The sequence below is a fragment of the Neodiprion lecontei genome, chromosome 4 (genome assembly GCF_021901455.1).
Source record: "Neodiprion lecontei isolate iyNeoLeco1 chromosome 4, iyNeoLeco1.1, whole genome shotgun sequence".
NCBI lineage: Eukaryota > Metazoa > Arthropoda > Insecta > Hymenoptera > Diprionidae > Neodiprion > Neodiprion lecontei.
The window spans coordinates 10,871,852-10,884,128 of NC_060263.1; the positions used below are offsets into that span (position 1 = coordinate 10,871,852).

The window sequence follows — 12,277 nt, forward strand, 5'->3', positions numbered from 1 at the left end:
TAACATCTACACACTACAGTCTCCTTATACATCGTGCATGCAGAGAAGAAACTTCTTACTCATTATTAATAACCTTTCCAGAGCTTTATTCAAGTATAAATAGTTGTTTCTTGAAAGTTACACTGCAACACCGTTCCACCTAATGCTTATATAATATGGTACTATATCTTTTTATTATGTGCAAGGATATATGTCGTTAATCTTTGAATAAATAAACAAATAAACCAATAAATGTCTAAAAGCAGTAAAACAGTGAATAATTCAGTCAATAGAGCGTATGCTCTCAGTCAAAAAATATTATTTATTCATATTATTACATCATTTATTCCCGTACGCTCATTTGAGAAAATAAGACGTAAGTAGTGCCATCGGACGTTTCTGGAGTCGTGACTACGATCACGTCCGCAGTGTTGTAGCAACACGTCTACGCTTATTGTTTGGTTAGACTACTACGTTTACAATTTTCTCGACTTGAACTTCCCATTACAGGTGTTACAAGAAGTAGTATCAGATATGCGTGCGGGTACGTGACCCTCGCAATTGTATTTTTCTCACCCTCGCATCGTTCGGCCGACAAACTACACTCATGCGAGTCACGTACTTCACTCACTGGTATCATAAATGACTATTTGTTTCTTAATTTATTTGAACGTAGGAAGAGAATTTCAAGTAGATTTTGTTACTTAAGAAAAGGAAATACCTCTAGTTGTGAGAGATAAATATTTATTCCTGCTTAAGAATATTTTATTTCAATTAAATGAACAACACGTTGCACATGACTGACGTTTCACATGACTGTTAGTAGTGCATATATGAGAGTTCTGGACCACACAATGGCGGGCTCCTCCCTAGCTCCCCCCTCGACCCTCGGCCCACATACACACACACGCACGCACGCACGTACGCACGCACGCACGCACGCACGCACGCACGCATACAGACACACACAAATACGAAAATAAATAAATTAATTAATTAGTACAATATAAAAATGAAATAAATGAAATGAATAAAATTAATAGAATAAATTAAATTAATAAAATAAATAGAATAAATAAAATAAATAAAATAAATAGAATAAATAGAATAAATAGACTGAATAAAGAAATAAGAGAGAGAGAGAGAGAGAGAGGGAGAGGGAGAGGGAGAGGGAGAGGGAGAGGGAGAGGGAGAGGGAGAGGGAGAGGGAGAGGGAGAGGGAGAGGGAGAGGGAGAGGGAGAGGGAGAGGGAGAGGGAGAGGGAGAGGGAGAGGGAGAGGGAGAGGGAGAGGGAGAGGGAGAGGGAGAGGGAGAGGGAGAGGGAGGGAGGGAGAGAGAGAGAGAGAGAGAGAGAGAGAGAGAGAGAGACTCTCGGATTATGGCATCAGGAGGCAGCTGTATATTAAGAGCCGCTAGCAGTTTGGTCGATATTTCATCTGGACGCTTGCGATCACCACCATCTCGAATCCCTGTAATAATTAGGTGGTTCGCAACTTCATTGCATGCTACCCGCAACAACATAGCCTCATCAGTAGGCGCCAGCACACCAGTCTGCCTCATGGCAAGCTTACTTCCAATTTCACTAATCTCCGCCGAATGGCGAGACGCTACCTCAGCCAGCGAATCAACATCTTTCTTTACCTCTGTTACGGTAGCATTGACAGTTTCGAGACCTGATTTGAGAGCTACATTATCGGCTAGCATGCTGTCAAATTTTCCTCGAAGATCCTCGACAACCGTTACGAACGTGCTGACCTTGGCCGCTGTGGCTTCAAACGCACCAAGGCGAGTGTTCATAGTCACGAGTGAAGTTGAAATTTTTTGAATTTCTGCTCCAATAGCGGTTGTCTCATCTCTCGTGCAAATTGGGCAGCAGCTACAAACACGATCTGTCGCAGCCCTGCTAGTTTCGACTTGAAACCGTATTTTGAGACAAATAGCATGAAATGAATGTTTACATTCGTCGCCTGTGGTAATGGCACTACTAGGGACATCTATAGAAGCGTAGTACAAAGCACAGTTTGGAGGAGCCATACTATCAGCAAGTTGGTATCACAGATTGGTATAAATAGACGTTTATAGATAACACGAAGGTAATCCCAAAACAGTCAACAGTCAACAAAGGCTGCGTTCAACCTCACTAGTCTGACACTGACACTGACAGCTCCAGAAAGAAATGACAAAGTCTAACCGTCCGTGAAATTTTAACGGGTTATAATGCACTGTAAGTTTCAATTATTTAATAGCCGCACTACAAGGCGCAAAGAGTTTTATACCACTTAAGAGCCGGCACAGCGCGAACCGACCAATACTAGACAGACCGAACTCACTAAGATAAACTCAAAAAACGGCCAGAAAATGTGACGAGCGATAACAGGTACACGTTGTTCACCAAGCACCAAGTTCAAGAGAGAGAGCAAGGGAGGGAATGATGCTGAATACTGAAAAATTGAAACAAATCGAAAAACTTCGTTATCATACTAATCAAATGTGATAATCATTACGGAAATTGAATCGGCATTCGCAGTATCGTAAGAGGATTGGTGTAACACTATGCACATTCTATAAAGTACACACAAAAGTAGAAACTCGTTGAAGTCTTCGGGTTTTCGAATGAACTCCTTTTTTTACGACTCACTTTGTCAAACACCTGTTTCTGCACGAGAGATTTTTCAAAATGCTACAGAAGTTTCAAACAGCTATTCGGATTTGTATGAAAAGAGACACGCTCACCCTCCACCAAGCTAAAACCAATCAGCCAATCGTTCATGGTGTGTACGCCTCGTGACATACAGGCAAAAATGTAACGCGACAACAGTATAAGCTGGGAAAATTTTCTCAAGAGATCGCTACCTGCTTTTTTGATGATCAATTTTTTCCCATCACATGCTCCATGCTAATATGGTTGGGGGTATGCAGGCTCGGACTTGTTCGCTATAAAGAGTCATAAACCGCAAAACTGTATGTGCACAAAGCAGCCGGTCAAGAGTCGACAAGACAAGATTTTTCTCACGCCAAACACTGCTCGCTACCTGCTTTTCGTTGACCGATTTTTTTCCCCATCACATGACCCAACGGTGGTTGGGGGTGTGCAGGTTTTTGATTTTTGCTTAGCCACATGAACAGCCATATTGATCAATTTCACAACCTCTCCCCACTCACAATCCTGGCTCGGTAAACACACCGGCTTGCAACCCGATGCATGCACATTTTTTACACGTAAACTGTGAATCGTCTAAGAATTACAATAAAATATTCAATAGTACAAAATATCTCCACATTCTCCTCCCTTATGCATACAGGTGTAACATATCATCAGCAATAATAATGATAATAACAATAATAATGATAATAATAATAACGATAACAACAACAACAACAGCAGCAATAATTGAATCTCCGTACATGCATAGATAATGATCTGGCAAAAATACCGAGTCAATCAAACGATACAAGACGAGCACAAGATCAAAATCAAGACGTGGAAATGCAAACAATAAACGGTATTACGAACAGCACAAACGTTTTAGTCAATCAAAATACCATTAAAAATTTCTCAGAAGAATCCCCGAACAAAAAGATCACGACACAACATCGAACCAAATTTTACCAACGTTATGTAACCAAGATAAACGACGCTATGCTTAAAAAAATTCACAGCTAAACCTGAAAATAATTTATAACTAACTTACAAGTTATTTGGAGAGGAAATGAGTTCTAATTCATAGACACAATTAAATATGATATATAACGGGTCGATATATAACCCTTTGTTTTTATTTTAAAATATTAAAAAAATGAGGTATTGGGGGAGATGTTTAGTAATTCGGGTGGTAAACCGCCCACAATGCCTCCGGCGCGTGCCACGCCGGGTGATCCTAATCCTCGAAGGGGCAGCGTTGCCCACACCACCCATCGATCAACCTTCTAATGCCGAAGAAGTCTATGAAATCGTCACCCTGCCATCGGCAGTCGTCAGCTAGCCTTCGAAAATATGCAATTTCGCTTGGAATTTCCACCCCACCTTGGCGGCGTTTCTTAAAATCGTTTATACTGACCCACCCTAATATAACCTATCCTAATCCAAGACTGTCCAACCTAACCTAAACTGATAAAATACTTTCTGAAATGATTTATTCGATCAAGCTTGATCGCTAGCTTCGATAGTTCAATGATTCTTGAGCAATTCGCGGTTGGCGAGACGGCCTCGAGGTTTCTACAACCTAACCTACGTCAAGGCTACTCCAACTTAACATAACCTAACTTGACCCAAGGCACTACAACCCAACCTAATATAACCCATCCCAACTCGAGACTGTACAACCTAGCCAACCTAATATAACTTAATCTTTTGCAGGTTTCCCGGTAACATGAAAAGACTTCCCTTTCCTCTATAGACGGGGAAGCTCTTGGTAACATTCGCTCATTTTACTTGTTCTGTCGTCTACTGGTTCTCATTTTGATACACGTACTACTTCTCATGCAATATAGGTAATGTAACCAGGCTTATTCATGTTTGAAAATACAAATTCAGTAGATTCTAGCGTAGCTGTCGAGAGTGCGATATGCATCACAACATTTTCCAATTCGCATTGTTGTAGTACGATGACATTATGTAAAGCAATAATTTGATTTCTGACATGTCTTTCAGGACAGATTAATTTAGAATTAACGTATGTAAAAATATTCATATTCCTGGCCGTTATAAACATTAACACCATTCAGAATTCCATCAGTTTTACACAATTCATCAACCCTATTGGATACGCAATTTTTATTAAAATCCCTAGGATCAACTTTTCCCCATAAAATCACGCTGCTGCCAATAAATAAGGAAAAATATATCTCATTCACGAATGCGTTGATGGAACAATAATGTGCTTGAGATTCATCGATTCGTTTTGATTTTTATGGCTAGCAGCATCCTTTCCATAAACTTTCCACATATTTGAATGATGCAGATAAACATACAACTCGTAAATTCTGCAATAACCAGACCCAGTTAAGTTTGATGACTGGCAACGACGTTTTCCCCATGAATACGTTGATTGCTGGGAGAAGATAGCTGACGACTATCGATGGCAGGGTAACGATTTCATAGACTTCTTCAGCATTAGATGGCTGATCGATGGGTGGTGGGGGCAACACTGCCCCTTCGAGGATTGGGATCACCCGGCGTGGCACGCGCTGGAGGCATTGTGGGCGGTTTACCACCCGAATTACTAAACATCTCCCCCAATACCTCATTTTTTAAATATTTAAAAATAAAAACAAAGGGTTATATATCGACCCGTTATATATCATATTTGATTGTGTCTATGAATTAGAACTCATTCCCTCTCCAAATAACTTGTAAGTTAGTTATAGATTATTTTCAGGTTTAGCTGTGAATTTTTTTAAGCATAGCATTGTTTATCTTGGTTACATAACGTTGGTAAAATTTGGTTCGATGTTGTGTCGGGATCTTTTTGTTCGGGGATTCTTCTGAGAAATTTTTAATGGTATTTTGATTTACTAAAACGTTTGTGCTATTCGTAATACCGTTTATTGTTTGCATTTCCACGTCTTGATTTTGATCTTGTGCTCGTCTAGTATCGTTTGATTGACTCGGTATTTTTGCCAGATCATTATCTATGCATGTACGGAGATTCAATTATTGCTGCTGCTGTTGTTGTTGTTATCGTTATTATTATTATTATTATTGTTGTTATTATCATTATTATTGATGAAACGATTCACAGTTTACGTGTAAAAAATGTGCATGCATCGGGTTGCAAGCCGGTGTGTTTACCGATCTAGGATTGTGAGTGGGGAGAGGTTGTGAAATTGATCAATATGGCTGTTCATGTGGCTAAGCAAAAATCAAAATCCTGCACACCCCCAACCACCGTTGGGTCATGTGATGGGGAAAAAAATCGGTCAACGGAAAAGCAGGTAGTGGGCAGCGCGCAGTGGTGACTGGGTGGAGGGCTGCAGTGGTGGACCACCGCAGCCATCAAAGAATAAAAAAATTTTATGACAAACGAGTCTGAGCCTGCACACCCCAACCCTCATCAGCGTGGGGCATGTGATGGGAAAAAATTGATCATCAAAAAAGCAGGTAGCGATCTCTTGAGAAAATTTTCCCAGCTTATACTGTTGTCGCGTTACATTTTTGCCTGTATGTCACGAGGCGTACACACCATGAACGATTGGCTGATTGGTTTTTGCTCGGTGGAGGGTGAGCGTGTCTCCTTTCATACAAATCCGAATAGCTGTTCGAAACTTCTCTAGCATTTTGAAAAATCTCTCGTGCAGAAACAGGTGTTTGACACAGTGAGTAGTGAAAAAAGGTGTTCATTCGCAAACCCGAAGAATTCAACGAGTTTCTACTTTTGTGTGTACCTTTTAGAATATACATAGTGCTACACCAATCCTCTTATGATACTGCGAATGCCGATTCATTTCCGTAATGATTATCACATTTGATTAATATGTTAACGAAGTTTTTCGATTAGTTTCAATTTTTAGTGTTCAGCATCATTCCCTCCCTGCCCCTCTCTCTTTCTATCCATTTATTCATTTATTTTATTTGTTTTATTTATTTTATTTATTCTATTTGCTTCCTTTATTATATTTATGTGTTTTTTTTTAATTTGTGTGTGTGTGTGTGTGTGGCGTACGTGCGTGCGTGCGTGTGTGTGTGTGTGTGTGTGTGTTCATATTGTTGAATCCATGTTCTGAATTATTCATATGAAATATCAAGCCCTATCTAGAAATCGGCCTGGCCCTAATGCATCCCAGTTGTCATAATAAAAGCAAATTTTCTCGAATTTTAGGTTTCTAAGTCACTTCTGATCCTGACCTCAAAAACTGTGTTTACTTGTTTTTCTGAAATTTCTCGAGATCCTGACATCGGATTTACATGAGCTAACAACGAAATTGAATATCACAATAAAATACATTGGATTTTATGAGTTTTAAATGTTTTGACTTCAAAGACGAGCTTCGAGAGCATTTTCAAATTTTTAACTGGCTTTTTTGAGCGTTTATGAATTTTGCACCACTATACATGTACTACAAATCGATAGATTTTGAAATTTCCCAGAGGAAGCTTGTGATTTAAAAAAAAATTTAATGGTGCGCCAATAACAAATATCGAAATTTTTAATTTCTTACTTTTTCTCGGTTCTGTTCTGCTCCGAACCGAAAACGAGACCTCATAATTTATAGATATTTTTCAAACTACTACCCGTGAATTAATATAATACACGATGTATTATACGATTCTGTAATATAAATTGAAGCACAGCTAGGTATAGATAGCACCGTTTATAATCTCGGCATAGAAAGATCTGAAAAAAGGTGTATTCAAGAATATCGTTATAGTATATTATGAACACTAGTGAAATAAATATGACACAAATCCTTTGTTTACAATAACTTAGTTTAATCAGATTATGTATAGGTTATACCAATCTAACTAATGTTATTTATGCAGAAAGCTCATACTTTTGGTAGAAAAAGTATTAAGCTACCTTTACCCGTTCTGCTGGATACACCTTTGCTGTGTCTGAAAATGCTTAACGTTGTAATCACGATATCACCGAGCAGCGATGCGCATTCTGTCGGTATAAATCGTAAGCTTTGTGATCACGCATGCTGTATAATCAAATCTCAAGCCCATTTATGTGAATTTATAGGTCATGTTTACAATTATAACTGCTTCAAAGTGTCTGGAAAATTATTCTTTTTCATATTTATGAACAAAAATTGTCGGAGAAAAAATATGTAGTCGTCTACTCGAGCCTGACTACGCCTGGCCACGCGAATTCGTAGTCGAAAGCGGATACGGTTCTACAGAAATTCGAGATATCCGTGTCAATAATTTGAAAAAGTGTATGTTTCCAATTCGCATATCTCATGGATGACTTGAGAATATAAATAGATACATAAAATTACAACATATATCGAGCAACTGATTTTCAAAAAATTAAATTGGGTCATTTATGAGTTTTTCCCGAAAATGATGGATTTGGAAGTTGTAAAAAAAATTTTGAAAGGTGCGGTTCGAAAGAATCGATAAAGGGCATAGCCGGGTAAGCATGCCAAAAGTGCCCCCGCTCGGAATGGATTCTGCAAGTAACCTTCTATTTTCTATTGATGAATGATTGACCAATACCAAATTTTAGCCTTCTAACTCCATTTTGCTCAAAATAATTACTTTGGCTAAAGATAAAAAAATTGTGTGCCCCAAAACATTGGGCATCTCGGTTTTAGGGATTTCCAAGCCATCTGGTTTTCGTCATTTACTCGAGCGGTCTCGTGGAGTTTTCGCCAAGTATCGTATTTTGGGGAAAAGTATCCTGGTTGTACACCCAGGGGTGTAACAAACGCATTAACGGATGATCAAATAGGGCCTCAAGGGGACGAAATGATACATCTATCCTACTTCTCAAGTTCTGAGAGCGAAAATCTGTACTATTCTATATGCAGAACTCATTAGATAATTGATAAGAAAAATCAAATTTATAGTTTGGTCTTATAAATACTTACTTGGACCATTAAAAATAGAAGACCTCGAAATTGTTACGACGATATTTCATTCGTAATTCGCCTGGCTCAATTTGATTCTACATCTGATTTTCGTCACTGCCGCATGCAAACCGAAGCGAGTGTGGACTGGGACTGGGGTTATACTTCTAGAAGGGGGATGTGCCTTGAACATCATATGTAGACCGTTTGACCTAGAAACTAATGCACCCTGTGAATTAATTTAGGTAGAAGTAAATTTCTGGGTCAAAATGATCCGGTGCGGAATCAGGGGCTTAACTTATTCGCATTCCTATCGTGATTTTATAATACCACCATTACTTGCAAAAATTTTTTTTTTTACCGTTAATGCTTTTAAATGATAGATTATTTATGATAAGAAAATTTATTCACTTGTATTTGTTAGCAGATTTATACTTTTCTGCTGTCGTTGAAGACAAATTTTAGTATTATTATATGAATGTTTTATTTCGAATCTTGTAAGTTGTACCGTTGATGATCGTAATCCTCAGAGGTTAAATTTTCTTAACGTTTCAATTGAAATCTGGGATTTTTCATTTTTTATTTATATTTTTAAATTCCTATTATGATCCGCTGCCTATTGCACGACATTGTCCCGTCAGTGTAAACGTGTTTTATCGACTAATTATTTGTTTATTCATGTAGTTCCGTTGTCAATAATGAAGCTTGCTGAGCGAAATTTCATCTTTTCGAACTGCGCGATTGTATTGTTATAGCATTATCTCATGTTGCATTATTTCATTAATAAGCTATAGTGTTTGCTAAGATAGTAATGTTTTATTTGTTGCTAAAAAAATGAAACGTTAACGTATGAAGATATAGTTAATATGCGGAGTATTTGAAATATCTGCAGACAAGGTGTTACGTGACCATCACCATTTCGCATTCACACTCATTCTTCGTCTCTCTCTTTTATTAGAGCTTCTTCAATACGCCAGACTAAACAATCCTTCGCACAAACTGTACACACCTTATCGCCGCTCGTTCCTAGAACTCTGATCATGCACTTTGCGTTCTGCACTCACTCACGCTTCGTTTTGCTCACCCCAAGACACTTCCCACGTACCTTCCAAATTGTATTTGTCGTCTTTACCTCTCGATTTATGCATTTCTTTTTGCAACTATCTAATTATTCGTCACCGCGTATACATCCATTTATGGTCAATAAATTACCAAGTGCTATTTCACCTATGAAACCCATATTCACTTTCAATATCTCAATCAAGAATCCTCTTCCCGGTTGTTCTTAAACGTAAAAGCGAAGTTGAACCCAGTCGCACTGTATTGCTTGTCACTCGCGAATAAACGACCCTCAAGTAATTGCTCAGACAACAAATTCTACAAATTCCTTAGTATTTCAATTTTAAGTTGAATTTTTCTGAAATTTGATTTACTACATTCATTTCAGGTTTCTATGACTGACCAAAATTTCAACATTTTATGGATGGGCAATCATCCAAAGCCAGATGTTCTTCGTAATCTGACACCGCACCAAAAAGTAAATCACTTTCCAAGGTAAAATAAATAAATTTTCAATATTAATAAATATTGCTAACACCGAGGTATACCCCTAAACCTTACGTTTCTCAGATAAGTCTTTCGGCGTGATAGATATTGTTTTGTATTATTGTGATAGTAAATTTAAAAAAATATATATATTCAATTGACGAAATTACGAGATTTAAATGACATAAATTATTACATAGATTATCATTTTTCAGATCTTACGAAATCACGCGAAAGGACCGACTTTATAAAAATATCGAGGCAATGCAGAGGAGCAAAGGTGCGAGGAACTTAGATTTCATCCCACAAACCTTTCTCTTGCCCAGCGAATCGAGGGAGTTATTAACCGCGCATTTCAGGTATCGCGGCCCTTGGATTGTGAAGCCTAAAGCGAGTTCTCGTGGCCGCGGTATTTACATTGTTAACAGTGTGAGCATTGATTTTTAGGTATGATTTTATCCGACCAACTGTTCATAGTATGCATTTGTTAATTTCAGTTGAAAGTATTTCATGTAATAGCTAAAAATATTTTACATACCTACTAATTTATGTGCGAGGCAGTCTGCTGATGCGGCAACTACAGAGTACACGTTACCTGTATGTCCTCAACTCTCATTCAAGTATGAAGAATTCAAGTTGGTACTATTCATCCGTAATAATAGCTATTAATATTTGACTGTTTGTAAAGCATTTCAATAGAGTAATTTATAGTAGATTGAAATCATACCAAAGTTAATATGATTCACTTACAAGGAGAGTATCAGACTTCCGAACTACAGATTCAACTGAAACTTCTACGGGGGTTTCTCTGGCCCGAAATATTGAGCTACTGATGTGTATTTCAACCCATTGGGCTTGCCCTCCTCCGATTTTCGGTTCATCAGGTTGTCGGATATTCGCAGTTTATACTTTACTATGTAATAATATAAGTCAATACCACGTGCGAAATAATGATATATCCGTTTATACTAGAATCTATGAGGACCTGCCATCGCAACTTCATGAGAGGATAATGAAAATTAATATTTCAGGCAACAATAACAACAGGTTTTGTTCATTGGGGCATTCCACTCCGTCAACTGTTACTATATAATCGATCTTGATCGAAGTGAAGAGAGGCTCGATGAATGAAACTACACATCAGAAGCTCCATATTTTTGGAAAGAGAAAAACTAGAAGTTTCAGTAATACCTGTGATCCAGAATTTCTACCTTCGAGATACCCTCCTTACAAGTGTCAGTAGTATTCCAATGCTGTTGGTTTTGTTCCGAACAGACAAATCTGGTTAAAGTAGGATAATCCGACAATAATTCTACAAATGAATACATACGTCAGTTGATCTATCTAAAATATTGTAAGTTGCAACCAAGTGATAATCAGAGACGTGGATGGAATACTGAGATAGGTCCAATTCTACACATTCAGTTCAACAAAGTAAATGTTCTACAGAAGATGTTCTGCAGATTCTTTTCCACACAAAAATCATTCTAAAAATTGCATTTCTGCAAACGAATTTTACATATCAAATCGTGTCATTTATATAATGTGTTTTTATAGTATATCTAATTATACATTGTAGCACTAATTTGTGTTACCCTCACAATCAGATGAGGACTCACCGTTGACACGTTGGCGCGATTCTCTAATTATTCTGAACTACTAAGCTATAACAAAATAATATACGTTGGGCGCCAGACGCTTTAGCGTCGCATTTCAAACAACAATACAAAACAATACGAAAAACAACTAGAGAACCCGTTGTACGGTTGGCTGGGCTCAAGTACTCACACGAACTGGTGAGAGTAGCGGTAGCGGTATTCAAGGCAGCTAACGATAAACATAGAATTAAAGAAATAAAGGATAAACTCAGGCCAGAAAAAAGTAACAGGTCAATCAGTCGATTATATTGTCGATAAAGTTTACACATTCAAGTCAGTCAAGTTAGATGGCAACGATAACGTTAGTTAATAAATCAGACAATAATAGTCCACAGAAATTTTGACAGAATAGAATTCAACGGTAGCTTTAAAACGAGAGACGATAGTTAACAGAGAGAACTGATCGTAGGTCGGGAGAAGCGATATAATGCAAGAATTTACTTAAAGATTTTACGCAATTTCCAAAGAACGAAGCTACGTGAATTATTATTCTGTTAATTTAAAGCAAGAGAGAGAGCTTTATTGCAAATCTATAGATAGCAAAATGACGATAGCTCGTGAGATAATAACAAAGAATAAGA

At 37.8% G+C, this 12,277-nt stretch overlaps 1 protein-coding gene across 6 annotated transcripts in view; it reads left to right on the plus strand.

The window, feature by feature from the left end:
• LOC107226377 (tubulin polyglutamylase TTLL5) overlaps positions 1-12,277 on the plus strand; it is a 310,488-nt gene that overhangs the window by 167,470 nt on the left and 130,741 nt on the right. For all 6 annotated transcript variants that reach the window (XR_006904213.1, XR_006904214.1, XM_046739187.1 and 3 more), the window contains exons 5-6: positions 9,941-10,047; positions 10,254-10,467. Coding sequence is in view for 4 of the 6 variants with exons in the window: in XM_046739187.1 (XP_046595143.1) it covers positions 9,941-10,047; positions 10,254-10,467 (321 nt within the window). In the remaining 2 variants the exon portion in view is untranslated. The remainder of the gene's footprint in view (positions 1-9,940; positions 10,048-10,253; positions 10,468-12,277) is intronic.